The following is a 20,220-nucleotide window of genomic DNA, read 5'->3' on the forward strand; positions in this document are numbered from 1 at the left end:
TTTTACTGTGACAATATATATATAATTTCAAGTGTGTATGTGCTCCAGCTTGAGCTTATGTCCTCTTGTACAAATTTCTCTTAATTCAAAGATGCTCCCCTTGCCCACTTTATAGTTTATACCCCTCAGTATTTTGTATTTTGTGATAATATCTCCTCTGATTCTCTTTTCGTAGGTTATATAGCCTTCTTGACCTAGTGTCTTATTTTACTAATTACTTACTCCTCTTCTCATGGGATTACAATACTTCATTAAAGTGACAGAGCTTAACAATCTTAGTCCTGGCAATAATATTGTTTTAACCTTTGTACTTTCTTCAATTATCGTGTTATGCTTTACAAGGTTGGTGGGGGAGGGATCTGCATGTATGGGTTGGGTTGTGTGTTTTTGTACGGAGCTGAATTTGATTAAGGTTTGAAAGTGTTGTGTGTCTGTGTGTACTCACCTAGTTGTACTCACCTAGTTGTGCTTGCAGGGGTTGAGCTCTGGCTCTTTGGTCCCGCCTCTCAACCGTCAATCAACAGGTGTACAGGTTCCTGAGCATATTGGGCTCTATCATATCTACACTTGAAACTGTGTATGGAGTCAGCCTCCACCACATCACTGACTAATGCATTCCATTTGTCAACCACTCTGACACTAAAAAAGTTCTTTCTAATATCTCTGTGGCTCATTTGGGCGCTCAGTTTCCACCTGTGTCCCCTTGTGCATATGCCCCTTCTGTTAAATAGCCTGCCTTTATCTACCCTATCAATTCCCTTGAGAATCTTGAATGTGGTGATCATGTCCCCCTCAACTCTTCTGTCTTCCAGCGAAGTGAAGTTTAATTCCCATAGTCTCTACTCGTAACTCATACCTCTCAGCTCGGGTACTAGTCTGGTGGCAAATCTTTGAACCTTTTCCAGTTTAGTCTTATCCTTGACCAGATATGGACTCCATGCTGGGGCTGCATACTCCTGGATTGGCCTGACATATGTGGTATACAAAGTTCTGAATGATTCTTTACACAAATTTCTGAATGCCGTTCGTATGTTGGCCAGCCTGGCATATGCCGCTGATGTTATCCTCTTGATATGTGCTGCAGGAGACAGGTCTGGCGTGATATCAACTCCCAAGTCTTTTTCTTTCTCTGACTCCTGAAGAATTTCCTCTCCCAGATGAACCTTGTATTTGGCCTCCTGCTCCCTACACCTATCTTCATTATATTGCATTTGGTTGGGTTAAACTCTAACAACCACTTGTTCGACCATTCCTTCAGTTTGTCTAGGTCTTCTTGAAGCCTCAAACAGTCCTCTTCTGTCTTAATCCTTCTCATAATTTTGGCATCGTCCGCAAACATTGAGAGAAATGAATCTCTACCCTCCGGGAGATCATTTACATATATCAGAAACAAGATAGGACCGAGTACAGAGCCCTATGGGACTCCACTGGTGACTTCACGCCAATCGGAGGTCTCACCCCTCACCGTAACTCTCTGCTTCCTATTGCTTAGGTACTCCCTTATCCACTGGAGCACCTTACCAGCTACACCTGCCTGTCTCTCCAGCTTATGTACCAGCCTCTTATGCGGTACTGTGTCAAAGGCTTTCCGACAATCCAAGAAAATGCAGTCCGCCCAGCCCTCTCTTTCTTGCTTAATCTGTGTTACCTGGTCATAGAACCAGGTAACACACACACACATGTGTGTGTGTGTGTGTGTGTGTGTGTGTGTGTGTGTGTGTGTGTGTGTGTGTGTGTGTGTGTGTGTGTGTGTGTGTGTGTGTGTGTGTGTGTGTGTGTGTACTCACCTAATTGTACTCACCTAATTGTGCTTGCGGGGGTTGAGCTTTGGCTCTTTGGTCCCGCCTCTCAACTGTCAATCAACTGGTGTACAGATTCTTGAGCCTACTGGGCTCTATCATATCTACATTTGAAACTGTGTATGGAGTCAGCCTCCACCACATCACTTCCTAGTGCATTCCATTTATTAACTACTCTGACACTGAAAAAATTCTTTCTAACGTCTCTGTGGCTCATCTGGGTACTAAGTTTCCACCTGTGTCTCCTTGTTCGTGTCCCACCCGTGCTGAAGAGTTTGTCTTTGTCCACCCTGTCAATTCCCCTGAGAATTTTGTAGGTGGTTATCATGTCTCCCCTTACTCTTCTGTTTTCCAGGGATGTGAGGTTCAGCTCCTTTAGCCTTTCCTCGTAGCTCAATCCTCTCAGTTCCGGGACGAACCTGGTGGCATACCGCTGAATCTTCTCTAACTTTGTCTTGTGTTTAACTAGGTATGGACTCCAGGCTGGAGCTGTGTGTGTGTTTGTGTATGTGTGTGTGTGTGTGTGTGTGTGTGTGTGTGTGTGTGTGTGTGTGTGTGTGTGTGTGTGTGTGTGTGTGTGTGTGTGTGTGTGTGTGTGTGTGTGTGTGTGTGTGCTCATCTCTCTTCATCACTCAGTCCCGTTAGCTCCGGAACAAACGTTATTGCGTGTCTTTGGACCTTTCTTAGCTTTGTTTTCACATTGATGCAGGAGTTACATGCCGGAACAGCATATTCAAAAATGGGTCTCCCACGGGATATATGTGGTATTCACATGGGTCATTTCTCAAACTTCCTGAAGAACGTTGGCCTGTATGGCACATCTGTCTATATTTTCTGATGTGTCTCTGTTTTTAACTTGTCTTGCTTGCCCCTTTTGTTGCCATATAGCTTCCTGTCACGTTACAAAATATATATGTATCAACCTCTTTTCTCTCTACAGATTTGCCACGGCAACTACGTATCTACAGCCCCGGGGGGGCGCTGGTGGAGGGCGTAGCGTCAGTACAAGAGGACCAGCCTCTCACCCTCTCCTGCAGAGCAACAGGAGGTAGGAACAGAGCGTGTGATGGAAGGAAACTGCAGGAAGCGATTTTGGTCCATGCGAGGCAGCTCCTATTTACCCAAACTCATGCATATAAATTGTACACCACAATAAACTTTGGAAATAACATTGCATTCACTTTGACTGGAGCTCTACCAACCAGGCTACGAACACACAGAATATGAGAGGATGTTATTTCCACTTTTAATGGGGTTTGGAATTGATATAACAAGGGCGTGGATCACCTAATACCTTCATCCTCATGTGGCGTCCCACGGGAGGCCTAAAGTTTCAGTTGGATAGCAGTTGTGTGTTAACATATATATTCTTTGGGATGAATACATTTAATAAATTATCTAGAGAGATATTCAAATATAGATCTGAAGCGTGTCTACTAACCTCATTTAAATAATTTTACAATCATATTTGTTGGAAATTTAGTTTTAAATATTATTTAGTTAGAGGGATTTTTAGAGGGAAAATCTACGGAATTTCTCAGAGATTCAGTCACGTTAGTACGATTACTCTCTGTGTACTCACAACATTATGATCACTGAGGTTGTGATCACCATCACCATTCTATCAGTGTTCACCATAGGTGCTGCTTGGTCTCCAGGTGAACCTCTCCCCAACGTCACGTGGTGGTCGGGGCCAACACTGCTGGACTCTGAGGCTGAGGAGTGGCAGGAGGGCGGGTCCTCACTGACCACGCCCACTGCCACGCCCACCGCATCTTACGTGACTAACACCCTGCACGTGGCCGCCCTCACGCGCGCCCACCTCGCCCACAACCTCACCTGCACGGCGGCCAACACGCCCGCACTCCCGCCCTTGAGTGCCTCAGTCTTCCTGCGAGAGACAGGTGAGTTGAATATAGCCAATTAAAACAGGTGAGTTGATTATAACCAATTACCACAGGTGAGTTGACTATAACCAATTACAACAGGTGAGTTGACTATAACCAATTACCACAGGTGAGTTGACTATAGCCAATTACCACAGGTGAGTTGACTATAACCAATTACAACAGGTGAGTTGACCATAACCAATTACCACAGGTGAGTTGACTATAACCAATTACAACAGGTGAGTTGACTATAGCCAATTACAACAGGTGAGTTGACTATAACCAATTACAACAGGTGAGTTGACTATAGCCAATTACCACAGGTGAGTTGACTATAATCAATTACAACAGGTGAGTTGACTATAACCAATTACAACAGGTGAGTTGACTATAACCAATTACAACAGGTGAGTTGACCATAACCAATTACCACAGGTGAGTTGACTATAACCAATTACAACAGGTGAGTTGACTATAGCCAATTACAACAGGTGAGTTGACTATAACCAATTACAACAGGTGAGTTGACTATAGCCAATTACCACAGGTGAGTTGACTATAATCAATTACAACAGGTGAGTTGACTATAACCAATTACAACAGGTGAGTTGACTATAACCAATTACAACAGGTGAGTTGACTATAGCCAATTACCACAGGTGAGTTGACTATAACCAATTACAACAGGTGAGTTGACTATAACCAATTACAACAGGTGAGTTGACTATAGCCAATTACAACAGGTGAGTTGACTATAACCAATTACAACAGGTGAGTTGACTATAGCCAATTACCACAGGTGAGTTGACTATAACCAATTACAACAGGTGAGTTGAATATAACCAATTACAACAGGTGAGTTGACTATAACCAATTACAACAGGTGAGTTGACTATAGCCAATTACAACAGGTGAGTTGACTATAACCAATTACAACAGGTGAGTTGACTATAGCCAATTACCACAGGTGAGTTGACTATAACCAATTACCACAGGTGAGTTGACTATAACCAATTACAACAGGTGAGTTGACTATAACCAATTACAACAGGTGAGTTGACTATAGCCAATTACCACAGGTGAGTTGACTATAACCAATTACAACAGGTGAGTTGACTATAGCCAATTACCACAGGTGAGTTGACTATAACCAATTACAACAGGTGAGTTGACTATAACCAATTACAATAGGTGAGTTGACTATAACCAATTACCACAGGTGAGTTGACTATAACCAATTACAACAGGTGAGTTGACTATAACCAATTACTACATATGAGTTGACTATAACCAATTACCACAGGTGAGTTGACTATAACCAATTACCACAGGTGAGTTGACTATAACCAATTACCACAGGTGAGTTGACTATAACCAATTACCACAGGTGAGTTGACTATAACCAATTACAATAGGTGAGTTGACTATAACCAATTACCACAGGTGAGTTGACTATAACCAATTACCACAGGTAGGTCAACTATAACAAATTACCACAGGTGAGTTGACTATAACCAATTACCACAGGTGAGTTGACTATAACCAATTTCCACAGGTGAGTAGACTATAACTAATTACCACAGGTGAGTCGACTATAACCAATTACCACAGGTGAGTTGACTATAACCAATTACCACAGGTGAATCAACTATAACCAATTACCACAGGTGAGTTGACTATAACCAATTACCACAGGTGAGTTGACTATAACCAATTACCACAGGTGAGTTGACTATAACCAATTACCACAGGTGAGTTGACTATAACCAATTACCACAGGTGAGTTGACTATAACCAATTAGCACAGGTGAGTTGACTATAACCAATTACCACAGGTGAGTCGACTATAACCAATTTCCACAGGTGAGTTGACTATAACCAATTACCACAGATGAGTTGACTATAACCAATTAGCACAGGTGAGTCGACCATAACCAATTACCACAGGTGAGTCGACCATAACCAATTACCACAGGTTAGTCGACCATAACCAATTACCACATGTGACTCGATCATAACCAATTATCACAGGTTAGTCGACCATAACCAATTACCACATGTGACTCGACCATAACCAATTGCCACAGGTTAGTCGACCATAACTAATTACCACAGGTGAGTCGACCATAACCAATTACCACAGGTTAATCGACCATAACCAATTACCACATGTGACTCGACCATAACCAATTACCACATGTGACTCGACCATAACCAATTACCACATGTGACTCGACCATAACCAATTAACATTGGATGAAAATCGAGAAATTTATCATACCCAAATAAAAGCATCATTGTATCATTTATATTTAGCACGTGAATGAAATATTTGTTCTTGTGCCGTTTTATATAACTAGATGCTGGACAAAGTTCCAGTACAAGCTTATATAGGAACATAGTCCTCTCGTGTGTGATTGAGAGAGAGACAGAGCAGTGACGGAGAACGTGCTTGAGAATAAATGTTATGTAGTACAACAGTGATCAGGAAGAACATATTGGGGGTATCAAAGTTGAAGAGTGATTAGGAATAACATGTTAGGGTATTATAGTATTAAAGTAATTGAGTGTGTTAGAGGGTATTACAGCATTTAATTATCCTGTATCAAGCATTACAAAGAACATTACAGTGATTTCATAGTTAATGTTTGTATTTTTTTATAATGCCACGAATTACAAACAGCTTGGTTTGTTTGATATTCAATGTCTATCAAGAGTTGAAACCTAGTAACACTGACATCTTAGGGTAAGACATAGGGTAAGGTGTCTTCAAATACATGTAAACATAGGTAAGCACCAATGAGCCTATTGGTTCTCAATGAGATGCTTTTCCATCTCTCTCTCTCTCTCTCTCTCTCTCTCTCCATTATATATTCAGTTGCTCCAACAAAATTATATCCACTTCAACACTGCCTTTGAAAATGTTGACAGGATCAACGAATCGCATCTCTTAGCATCGGGCCATAATAAAAATTTAAATTGAACTTCGGAAAGTTAAACTTTCCTTCTCAAGTGAAGAAAAACATTGGAAAAATTTAGAAGATTCGTGCTAGAAACATTGATCTCTAATTAATTTTACAAAATTGTTCAATCCCTTAATTGAGCTTCCTTCACAATGGAGGTATAACTAGATTATCCAATCAGTGTAAATCTGTACATACTTAACGAAAACTGCATCTAAACCTTAATTTTTTAACTACAGAGCATAATCGTTTTCCTATTGAATTCAGCTATAAATATGCGATTATACCAAAGCGAATATGAAATAAAGATCTTTGCGCTCCTGCCTGCAATCAACTAATGAGAACGAGTTGTCTTGTTGGCGTCAAGGTTCACTACGCCAAAAACATTTGTGTGCTCTCTCTATATTTTTGTACTCTAGGGCAGCACGATGGGAGGACGATGGGAGACGTGAATGAGGAAGAGTTATCGAGACTTGATGACGAATGAGAAAGACCCAAGGAATATTTTAAGCTATCTTAAATTTAGACGCGTAGAGGAGATCAAAACTTCAGTAGTGTTAAAGACATCTCAAAGAGCGTAAGACATTAGTAAAGTTGAAGTTGTAGTGGAGATTAAATCATCAGTACTATTCAAGACATCAAGGAGCCTAAAATAGTGATGTTAAAAGAAGCAGAGGCTAAAACATCTGTAATGTTTATAAAGAAGTAGAGTAAAAACATCACTAATTGATTTTAATGGGAGGAAGCCCATGGAAGATATAATGCTTCGTAAATGACTGCCAAGACCTATGATTAATTAACTATTATGACCAAATAATTAATAACAGTTTGCCCTAATTCTTCAAGGTAGAACTGCATTCATATGTATAACTCGTTAACAAAATATAAAAGCGTTTCACTTCTATATGTAAACAGATGACGTTGATCTCATCTTAAAATTAATCTTGAGAAATTCAGGATGGACTGCAGCAAGTTTATTGGTCCTTAAGTTCCATTGTTTATCTCCCACCTAGAGGCGTATAAATCGTTTCTCCCGCTTATATTTACACGTGAAAAGAGAGTAAAAATGTCTGTGATGAATATGTTGGTATTATGGGTACCTTGAGATGTGGGCTGGAGATGTGCAGTTGGTTGATGAGATGTGAAGATGGTGTTGTGTTTTGGGGGGTTGTGATTCTCTCTCTCACTCTCTCTTTCTCTCTCTCTCTCTCTCTCTCTCTCTCTCTCTCTTTGAACATGCAACATATTCACCCAACAATGTCCTTTTAATAATGATAATGTTCTATCTACTAGTGTTACATAATAAGTTCTTTTTTATAGTGTTACATAATAATGTCCTTTTTACTAGTGTTACTTTGATGCAACTTTGTAACAACATTGTGTTTACGTCTGCGTGTGATCGGCTGAAAACCTAGTAAAAAACTCTTTGGATAACCTAACCACCATTTCAGACTTTCATAGGAGCCGCTGGGAGTTGATCCCATTAAAAGGAGTGGCATTGGGGCTGACCCCGACCTGTCTATCACAGTCCCCAGCCATCAATGTGTCTTTCAGAAATGTGTGCAACTATCTCTATTCCTTTGGCCTCCAACCTCGGACGGACTCTTCTTTATTATAGAAATTTTTACATAAATAGATTCGTCAAGTTATTTTTCTTGTTCGTTTGTGTATGAATCCGCGCGTGTGTGTGTGTATGTGTGTGAGGATGAGTCTGTGTGTGTGTGAGTCTGTGTGAGAAGTTGCACAATGTGTTCATGAACGTCTGTGAACACCTTCCTCTCTCTAACGATGCCTACGGCCTCTTCCGCCAGACTCCGAGCTGAGGGTAGAGATGCAGGCGCCTACGGGCAAGCTGTCTGGAGGTCGCCAATACGACATGAGGTGTGAGGCCTCGGGTGTGATGCCCCCACCAGTCCTCACCTGGTGGCTCCGAGGACAACACCTCACACACAACATCCACGTGGTAAGTTGCCTCCTCCTCACCTGTAGTCCCTCACCTGAATTGCCTCCCCCTCACCTTGTAATACCTCCCCCGCATCATCTGTAAATGCCTCCCCCTAACCTGTAAAGTCTCCCCCTCACCAGTAATGCCTCCCCCTCACCTTCAATGCCTCGCCCTTCACCTGAAGTATCTCTCCCTTACTTGCAATGTAGGTTCTCAACTTCAATGCCTTCTCTTATGTATACTACCTCTCCCTCACCCGTAATATATGTAGCAATAATTCTGACACTTATAATCTACACTATTAAATATATGTTATGGCTCAGTCATAGACATATATAATAATTGGGTCCAAATATCGTCTCACCTCTAGTGCCTTATATTGCCTTGGCCCCTTTGTCAATCTCATCCAATACCTCCCCATATTTTGAGTGCGCCCCCTTTCTTATAGCACCATTTTTGCCTGCAGTACTTTGCCTTATACTCCCATCTGCTCATACCTAGTGTGTACATACAGTACTCCCATCTGCTCATACCTAGTGTGTACATACAGTACTCCCATCTGCTCATACCTAGTGTGTACATACAGTACTCCCATCTGCTCATACCTAGTGTGTACCTATTCTTACCTGTAGTACTTTCCCTAGTGCAGCCTCTGCAGTAATATGTCACTCATTATATATTCACCTGTAGAGGCCTGACTGTAATGGCCTTGTCTGTGTAGTTCACCTTCTGTAATCCTCTCAAGTAGTTGCTCTATGGTAAGACCTCTTCTGTAATAACGTGTTTGTAGCTCAGGTCCTACGGTACCACACATGTTGTGCTTCATCTGGATATCGATACCTTTTAAAAATTAAGGGGGCATGAGCTATTTTAATCCTAAGTTCCCTACCGATAGTACTTTTGCTGTACCTCACTGTACCACACTGTTAGTACCTCATTGTTAGTACCTCACAGTACCTAGGGGCTCTAAAATCATTGATGTAAATCATTTTTTCAAGACATATCTTGAAGTTGCCTAAACACGAAGATCAATTTCTTAAGCAGGAGGCTGAGGATTTATATAAGATTTAGTACACACACATCTGTGAGCCAGTCTTCAGAAACACAGCTGAGAGTTCCTATCCAAATAGGCTACCACATATGAGGATAGGCTACAAGTTATCTAAGATCTGCTATCCATATCTCCTCTACACATACAACTGTGATGTTTCTTTACTTTTTTGAGATATATACAAGAGTTGTTACATTCTTGTACAGCCACTAGTACGCGTAGCGTTTCGGGCAGGTCCCTGGAATACGATCCCCGCCGCGAAGAATCGTTGTTACAACCAAGTACCATTTTACTGTTGAGTTAAACAGGGGCTACAGTTAAGGATTTGTGCACAGTAAATCCTTCCCGGCCAGGATACGGTACCCATGACAAAGCGCTCACGGAACGCCAGGCGAGTGTCTTACTACTACACCACGGAGACTTTCAATAATTTGTTCGTGTTATTTCTCTGAGATATGCAACAATTTCTCTCACTCTTTTATACCACTGTCCAACCCACCACACTGCACTATGTATCATACCTACATAGCGATCTGAACCAATTATATCATATGTAGATTCATACGGCAGTTCCCTGTCCTCACGGGAGAGTTCTTGTACATATGATGGCATCTGGTCCTCGTATGACTATTCCTTGTCCTCATATGACAGCTCCTTGTCCTCGTGTGACAGTTTATTGTCCTCATTTGACAGTTTCTTGTCTTCATAGCCCAATTATTTGTCCATATATAATAGCCCATTGCTTTGATATGACAGGTACATGTCCTCGTATGACTGCAACTTGTCATCATATGAAAGCTACTTGTGCTCATTTGAGAGTACCTTGTCTTCAAATGACAGTACGGCTTCTATATATGACAGTTCCTTGTCATATGACAGTTTCTAGTTCTCATAGCCCAGTTCCTTGTCCTTTTAACCCTTCCTGATATTATATATTCATACCTGCCCAGTGCTTCTTCCTATTTATTGAAGTTGAAATATATCGCCTTGGCTCCCTCTAAAAGTCACACAGATTCACATCAGTAGGTACGCTTTCTAAATATTCATTATAGTTATCTGTCTTGTGTATGTAATACTTATTTTAAGACATATTTGTGATAATACCTTTAGACATACTGCACATGTGGCAATCCTTTCAGATATGCTGCACTTGTGTTAATATTTTTGGTTATACTGCACCTTTGTTGAACCTTTAACACATACAGCACCTTTGGTAATCTCTTGGGACATGCTTTGGTGATGTTTCTTAAGACTTAATCCTCTATTTTCTTGCTTCTTAATAAAACGTAAGAAACCTTTTCCACACAGTTTTACAAATTGTCTCTCCTGGGAGGAATGATTGTGATCAACATCCCATAAACCATTCTTTGTAAGTTCAGATGGTCGTGATTTTATCTCCTAGAGGTGGAAGCCAAACGAGAAGACAGCTGTCGATTCTTCTTTCCTCACGGTTTTAACATTGTTAGGAATGTTTTCTCAGAATGTGTGGAGTCTCTCTCTCTCTCTCTCTCTCTCTCTCTCTCTCTCTCTCTCTCTCTCTCTCTCTCTCTCTCTCTCTCCCTCCCTCTCATTCACACACACACACACACACACCCGCAAACAACAAACATATTCTCTTAGGTATGCCACCCTATGATCAGACGAAGCGGATACCTCTTCAAAAGATTCTGAGATCTCTTTGTCCACTTGGAGACGCACCAGAACAGATGGACACACAAACATACACACACACACACACACACACACACACACACACACACACACACACACCCAGATGTAATCGGACTCACTGAAACAAAACTCTCTGGAATCATAACGAATGCCGTGTTTCCCCAGGAGTATACAGTAATAAGGAAAGAGAGGGAAGGTAGAGGAGGAGGCGGAGTGGCCCTACTCATGAGAAGGGAATGGAGTTTCAAGGAGATGGCCATCCCGGGCTGTGAGGAGTTCAGAGACTACATAGCAGGCACCATAACAATGGGAGGACCAAGAATAGTAGTAGCAGTAATATACAACCCTCCACCAAATGACAGGAGACCCAGTCAAGAGTATGAAAACAACAATAAGGCAGTTAACACTATAATTGAGAGGGCAGCCTCTGCTGCCTGTAGAAATAGATCCCACCTGCTCATCATGGGCGACTTCAATCACGGAAAGATTGACTGGGAGAACAAGGAACCGCATGGAGGCGAGGATACGTGGAGAGCCAAACTATTGGAGGTGGTGACAAGCAACTTTTTAACCCAGCATGTCGGAGAACCCACAAGGATGAGAGGCAATGACGAACCAGCGAGACTCGACCTTGTCTTCACTCTGAACGACTCCGACATAAGAGAAATCGGTTTTGAGGACCCAGTAGGAATGAGCGACCACAGTTTACTGGTGTTTGAGTACTTGATTGAAGAAGGGTTATTGAACTCGAGGAGGGATACCGAAACCAAAAGGTTAGCATACCGAAAGGGAAACTATGAGGGGATAAGAAAATTCCTAACAGATATAGCATGGGAAACAGAGCTCAGGGGAAAGACGGCCCAAGATATGATGGATTACATCACGCAGAAGTGCAAGGACGCAGCAAACAAGTTTGTCCCAGTCCAAAAGGAAAACAGAGAAATGAAGATGAGAAACCCATGGTTTAATCAAAGATGTAGGCTAGCTAAGTAGCAAAGTAAAAGGGCATGGAGAAACTATAGGAATAACAGGACACTGGAGAGCAGAGAAAGATACCAGAATGCCAGGAATGAATATGTCAGGATGAGAAGAGAGGCAGAAAGACAATACGAAAATGACATCGCAAGCAAGGCAAAGACTCAGCCTAAATTGTTGCATAGCCACATTAGGAGAAAAACAACAGTAAAGGAACAGGTTATGAGATTAAGGATAGGGGCGGAAGGATTCACTACAAATGACAAGGAAGTATGTGAGGAATTGAATAAGAAATTCCAGGAGGTCTTCACCTTAGAACAAGGAGAAATTCCAGAGGTAAGTGAGGGAATAGCTAACCAGGAACCACTGGAAGAGTTTGAGATTACCAGTGGGGAAGTAAGGAAGTGTTTACTAGAGTTGGACGTGACGAAGGCTATAGGCCCAGATGGAATCTCCCCTTGGGTTCTAAAGGAAGGAGCAAGAGAACTGAGCCTACCACTCTCCATAGTGTATAACAAATCACTGGCAACAGGGGAACTGCCAGATATTTGGAAAGCAGCTAACGTAGTCCCGATATACAAGAAAGGGGATAGACAGGAGGCACTGAACTACAGGCCAGTGTCCCTAACCTGCATACCATGCAAGCTGATGGAGAAGATTGTGCGAAAAAAACTAGTGGAGCATCTGGAGCGAAGGAACTTTGTAACACAGCATCAACATGGGTTCAGGGATGGCAGGTCCTGCCTCACAGGGTTACTTGAATTCTACGACCAGGCAACAAAAATAAGGCAAGAAAGAGAAGGGTGGGCAGACTGCATATTTTTGGATTGTCAGAAAGCCTTTGATACAGTGCCACACAAGAGGCTAGTGCGAAAGATGGAGATGCAGGCTGGAGTGAGAGGGAAGGTACTCCGATGGATAGAGGAATGCCTAAGCAACAGGAGACAACGAGTCTGTGTGAGGGGTGAGGTCTCAGATTGGCGAGACGTCACAAGTGGAGTCCCGCAGGGGTCAGTCCTTGGACCTATACTGTTTCTGGTATATGTAAATGATCTCCCAGAGGGTATAGATTCGTTCCTCTCAATGTTTGCCGACGATGCAAAAATTATGAGGAGGATTGAAACAGAGGATGATAGTAGGAGGCTACAAGATGACCTGGATAGACTGAGTGAATGGTCCAACAAATGGCTGTTGAAGTTCAACCCGAGTAAATGCAAAGTAATGAAACTAGGCAGTGGAAACAGGAGGCCAGGCACAGGATACAGAATAGGAGATGAAGTACTTAATGAAACAGACAGAGAGAAAGATCTAGGAGTTGATATCACACCAAACCTGTCTCCTGAAGCCCACATAAAGAGAATAACGTCTGCGGCATATGCGAGGCTGGCTAACATCAGAACGGCGTTCAGGAACCTGTGTAAGGATTCATTCAGAATCTTGTACACCACATATGTAAGACCAATCCTGGAGTATGCGGCCCCAGCATGGAGCCCGTACCTTGTCAAGCACAAGACAAAGCTGGAAAAGTCCAAAGGTATGCTACTAGACTAGTCCCAGAACTAAGAGGCATGAGTTATGAGGAAAGGCTACGGGAAATGCACCTCACGACACTGGAAGACAGAAGAGTAAGGGGGGACATGATCACAACCTACAAAATCCTCAGGGGAATCGACCGGGTAAACAAGGATGAGCTATTCAACACTGGTGGGACGCGAACAAGGGGACACAGGTGGAAGCTGAGTACCCAAATGAGCCACAGAGACGTTAGAAAGAACTTTTTCAGTGTCAGAGTAGTTAACGATGGAATGCATTAGGAAGTGATGTGGTGGAGGCTGACTTCATACACAGTTTCAAATGTAGATATGATAGAGCCCAATAGGCTCAGGAATCTGTACACCAGTTGATTGACGGTTGAGAGGCGGGACCAAAGAGCCAGAGCTCAACCCCCGCAAGCACAATTAGGTGAGTACAATTAGGTGAGTACACACACACACACACACACACACAAACACACACACACACACACACACACACACACACACACACACACACACACACACACACACACACACACACACACACACACACACACACACACACACAGCCGCGCAGGGAGGGTCGCGGGGTCAAGCGCTACAATAATCGCCAATATTTTTGGGTTAATTAAGGCTACAGTGACAGATCACAGATCTAGAGGTATCACAAAGCATATAACCGCTGCGAATAGGAAAGAAAAATACAGTGCTATCACCAGAACTTTGTGTTAAACAGTGAATTCACCAGACAGGCCACATGAGAGGGCCCACAAGACTTTGTTTACATATTGGGTCAAGTGATTAGTGGTACAGTGAATTGATGAACTGTAACACAACCGACACACCGATACAGTGACTGACTCCAGAGATTTGTGTTAGATAGAGAAGAACCGAAGAAATCGTTTAAAAACGATTCTTCGCGGCGGGGATCGTATTCCAGGGACCTGCCCGAAACGCTACGCGTACTAGTGGCTGTACGAGAATGTAACAACTCTTGTATATATCTCAAAAAAAAAAAAAAAAACCGCCATCATCAATCTACTGGATTAGTGAATCACCACGTGGGAGACGACGACGGAGCACTTCGTCATCCCAGCATCGTAATTATTCACCTGGTTGTGTGAGCGGGAGGCTGACAGGTAGGTACCCCTCACTGGTCAATTCTTCAGGTGTACAGAGGTAAAATATTACCAAATTCTTGTTCAGTATATCAGATACATTTAAAATATCAAAGTGGCTCATTTTGGGTAGCGGTTGACATTTTACAGAACCCCCGTAACACACGCACGCACACACACACGCACGCACGCACACGTAAGTTTGCAAGCACACGCAAAAACAAACACACGCACACGCAAAAACAAACACACGCACACACACACACACATACGTCCAGTCAGGCTAGAAGGGATTAACACCTTTCGTGGAAAGGGGATAAAACCTCACTCATAATCCACCCCCTCTCTTACCTGCCGTAATCTGCAGACAACACCTCACCTCCTCTTAACCCCCATCCCACACGCACACACACGCTCTCTCTCTCTCTCTCTCTCTCTCTCTCTCTCTCTCTCTCTCTCTCTCTCTCTCTCTCTCTCTCTCTCTCTCTCTCTCTCTCTCTCTTTCTCTCTCTCTCTCTCTCTCTCTCTCTCTCTCTCTCTCTCTCTCTCTCTCTCTCTCTCTCTCTCTCTCTCTCTCTCTCTCTCTCTCTCTCTCTCTCTCTCTCTCTTGCTCTCTCTCTCTCTTGCTCTCTCTCTTAACAAGGGGCAAAATGGCAGGAGGAAGCAACAGGGACACAGGAAACAGCCAGAGTGACCAAACGAAGGAAATATTAACCCAAGTTCTGGAGGAATTCAGGAGGGAGATGCATGAAATGAGGATTTCAATTACAAATCTGCAAAGTGAGCTGACATCAGCAAGGGAGGAGATCAAATTCCTCACAGAGAAAAGTAAAGAGACCGAGCATCAGATTATCCTCCAAAGGGATGGTGGGAATGTTACATTGGAAAGAAATGCCTCTGTACCTGAAACATTTGCAGACATGCTGAAAAAGAGCTCAGAAGCAATGGCCACAGTAAGGGAGGTAGCCATGCAAGCTGCTTTCTCACAGGAAGCAGCAAGGTGCACCACTCAGCTGCTGGAGAGAAAAAGATGAGTGGTAGTTGTAGGCATCAAAGAACAGGAAGGATCCAACAGGCAAAAATGGAATAGCAAGGAGCATACCAGGAAATCACAGCACCCAACACAACAGTCCTAGAGACAAGAGGGGAACCCAAGACCAGCATCCCAGCAACACCAGTGGGGAGGGCAACACCACCATCCCCCTCTGCATAGAAACCCTACCTTCCCCTCACCCTACCTGCCCCCACCCAACCCTCCTCCCCCCATTCTGACCCTGTCACCTCTTCCCAATTCCTGTCATGTCACCCCTCCCACCTTTCCCCCCCCCCTGTTTCCCCTCTTCCTTCATCCCATACCCTCCCTATCCCTCCTCCCCCCTCACCCAGTATCCTTCATGTCTCCCCTATCTCCTTAACCCACACCCTACTTGTCCCCCCTTCCCTTAAACCCCCACCCCCCACCCCAAAATCCTCTGAGACCCTGCAAACCACCTCACAGATCTTCTCACCCACGAAACAGCTTCCCACACCAGCAGAATGCTCGCCAAGAAAGGGACAAGAAAATGGACAGAAGTAAGTGAGCTTCAAGGCAATGTACACTAACATAGATGGATTACAAATAAAACAAGTGAACTCGGAGAATGGGCACTAGAAGAAAACCCAGACATAATAGCGCTCACAGAAACAAAGCTAACGAAAACTATAACAAATGCAGTGTTTCCACAGGGCTACTGTGTAGTGAGGAAAGAGAGAGAAGGGGGTGGGTAGCTTTGCTACTAAGAGAAGGTTGGAGTTTTGAAGAGATGGTAATTCAGAACTGTAGAGGTTTCAGTGACTACATATTACGCACCATAGCAACTGGAGGACAGAAAATTATAGTAATAGTCATATATAACCCCCCCACCGAATGACAGAAGACCCAGACAGGAATATGATAGAAACAACTTGGCCATCATCAATATAATAGAGAGAGCAGCTTCTGTGGCTAGCAGGAACGGATTCAGACTACTAATCATGGGAGACTTCAACCATGGGAAGATAGATAGGGGGAACAGAGACCCACATGGAGGCCCAGACACATGGAGAGCTAAGCTGCTGGATGTGGCAACAAGAAACTTTCTAAGTCAACACGTCAAGGGACCAACAAGAATGAGAGGAGGGGATGAACCAGCCTTGCTTGATTTGATATTTACCCTAAATGAGTCGGATATAAGGGAAGTTAAGTTGGAAGCCCCCTTGGGAATGAGTGATCATAGTGTATTGAGCTTTGAGTACCTGGTTGAGCTAGGAATTATCACCCCCAGAAAAGAACTGGGAAACAAAGGGCTGGCGTGCCGAAAGGGAAACTATGAGATGAATAAATTCCTATGGGATATACATTTGAACACAGAACTCGGAACCAAGTCCGTACAAGACATGATGGACTATGTCACTCAAAAATGTCAGGAGGCTGTACGCAGGTTTGTCTCAGTCCGACAGGAAAAAACAGAGAAGCAAAGGAAGAATCCGTGGGTTAATACGGAATGTATGAAAGCAAAGGAGCTGAACAAAAGGGCATGGAGGAACTTCCGTAATAACAGAACACCAGAAAGTAGACAGAGATACCAGAGAACGAGGAACGAGTATGTTAGTGTGAGAAGAGCAGCTGAGAAAAGGTATGAAAATGATATAGCTAATAAAGCCAAGACCGAACCAAAGCTGCTACACAGTCACATCAGGAGGAAGACAACAGTGAAGGAACAGGTGATGAAACTTTGGGTGGGCGAGGACAGGTACACAGAGAATGACAAAGAGGTGTGTGAAGAACTCAACAAAAGGTTCCAGGAGGTCTTTACAATAGAACAGGGAGAAGTCACGGCGCTAGGGGAGGTGGCAGCAAACCAGGTGACCTTGGAAAGGTTCGAAATTACAAGAGATGAGGTCAAGAAGCACCTATTGGAGCTGGATGTGAGAAAAGCTGTTGGGCCGGAGGGAATCTCACCATGGGTATTGAAAGAGTGTGCATGAGCACTTTGTTTACCACTCTCCATAGTGTATAGTAGGTCGCTGGAAACGGGAGACCTACCAGAAATATGGAAGACTGCTACGGTAGTACCAATATACAAAAAGGGAAACAGACAAGAGGTACTGAACTACAGGCCAGTGTCCTTAACTTGTATACCATGCAAGGTGATGGAGAAGATTGTGAGAAAAAATCCTATTAACACATCTGGAGAAAAGAGACTTCGTGACAACAAATCAATATAGGTTCAGGGAGGGTAAAACTTGCCTTACAGGCTTGATAGAATTCTACGATCAGGTGACAAAGATTAAGCAAGAAAGACAAGGATGAGCGGACTGCATTTTTTTTGGACTGTCGGAAAGACTTTGACACAGTACCCCATAAAGGTTGATGCATAAGCTGGAGAAACAGGCAGGAGTAACTGGTAGGGCGCTCCAGTGGATAAGGGAGTACCTAAGCAATAGGAAGCAGAGAGTTACAGTGAGGGGTGAGACCTCATAATAGCGTGAAGTCACCAGTGGAGTCCCACAGGGCTCTGTGCTTGGACTTATCCTGTTTCTGATATACGTAAATGATCTCCCAGAGGGTATAGACTCATTCCTTTCAATGTTTGCTGATGACGCCAAAATTATGAGAAGGATTAAGACAGAGGAGGACAGCTTGAGGCTTCAAGAAAACCTGGACAAACTGCAGGAATGGTCGAACAAATGGCTGTTAGAGTTTAACCCAAGCAAATGTAATGCAATGAAGATAGGGGTAGGAAGCAGGAGACCAGATACAAGGTATCATTTGGGAGATGAGATACTTCAAGAGTCAGAGAAAGAGAAAGACCTGGGGGTTGATATCACGCCAGACCTGTCTCCTGATGCTCATATCAAGAGGATAACATCAGCGGCATATGCCAGGTTGGCTAACATAAGAATGGCCTTTAGAAACTTGAGTAAGGAATCTTTCAGAACATTATATATCACATATGTCAGACCAATCCTGGAGTATGCGGCTCCAGCATGGAGTCCATATCTAGTCAAGCATAAGACTAAACTGGAAAAGATTCAAAGGTTTTCCACCAGACTAGTACCCGAGCTGAGAGGTATGACCTACGAGGAGAGACTACGGGAATTAAACCTCACTTCGTTGGAAGACAAAAGAGTTGACGGGGACATGATCACCACATTCAAGATTCTCAAGGGAATCGACAGGGTTAATAAAGACAGGTTATTTAACACAAGGGGCACACGCACTAGCGTACACAGGTGGAAACTGAGTAGCCAAATGAGCCACAGAGATATTAGAAAGAACATTTTTAGAGTGGTTGACAAATGGAATGCATTAGGAAGTAATGTGGTGGAGGCTGACTCCATACACAGTTTCAAGTGTAGATATGATAGAGCCCAATAGGCTCAGGAACCTGTACACCTGTTGATTGACGGTTAGGAGGTGGGACCAAAGAGCCAGAGCTCAACCCCCGCAAGCACAACTAGGTGAGTACACAAACACACACACACACACACACACACACACACACACACACACACACACACACACAAACACCTACACCCAGACCAAAGAAAAGGCATCAAAGCTTTTATTTTCCTATCTGCAACAATCCTGGTTGAATATATGGTGAGAAACTCACGTAGGAATGTTTTTAAAAATGCCGAGAGGCTTCGCGAGGACATTTGAGTCCTCGAGGCACCTGTTAAATTTTTTTAATTAATTTCCTTAGAAGTGAAAATTGAGCTTGATACTAATTAAAGTTGGCTTATGTGTATTCCTGCATTATTTATCATTAGTTGAAGGGTAATATAACAGAATTTAATGTAATTTGTATTTATGTATCCTTCGACACAAACGGAGATACATAAATGGTTCTATGTATCCCCCAAAAATAAATACAACATATTTTTGTTATCTCAAGGCCTTCCAATTTTTACTTTGCCCTGAGAATATATATTTTTTTTGTAACATAAGGCAAGAAAACCCGTGTATCTTAGCGAACTTAATCAACCTAACTTATGTTGGCAAGTTAGCGGTAGGTTACCAAATCCCTACCTGGCTGTTAATTAAGAGAAACTTACCAGAGCCACACGTAACTTAGCCTAACTCCTTATAATTTACTAGCCAAGACTTGGCTACGGATCTCATTATTTTCATATTATTAATATTTGCAATGTCTTACTACGGTTATTATTAATATTTTTAATAATTCATTTCATTCATTATTATTATGATAATATTTATTAGTTCCTTGATGGGGGGAGTTTCCGAGGGTG

General features: G+C 43.0%; 1 protein-coding gene across 1 annotated transcript in view; it reads left to right on the forward strand.

Annotated features, from left to right (window-relative positions):
* LOC123748436 (uncharacterized) overlaps positions 1-20,220 on the forward strand; it is a 283,872-nt gene that overhangs the window by 119,817 nt on the left and 143,835 nt on the right. The window contains exons 4-6 of the mRNA XM_069328429.1: positions 2,740-2,847; positions 3,458-3,703; positions 8,463-8,614. Of these exons, the coding sequence (XP_069184530.1) occupies positions 2,740-2,847; positions 3,458-3,703; positions 8,463-8,614 (506 nt within the window). The remainder of the gene's footprint in view (positions 1-2,739; positions 2,848-3,457; positions 3,704-8,462; positions 8,615-20,220) is intronic.

This window comes from Procambarus clarkii, chromosome 21 (assembly GCF_040958095.1).
Source record: "Procambarus clarkii isolate CNS0578487 chromosome 21, FALCON_Pclarkii_2.0, whole genome shotgun sequence".
Taxonomy (NCBI): Eukaryota; Metazoa; Arthropoda; class Malacostraca; order Decapoda; family Cambaridae; genus Procambarus; species Procambarus clarkii.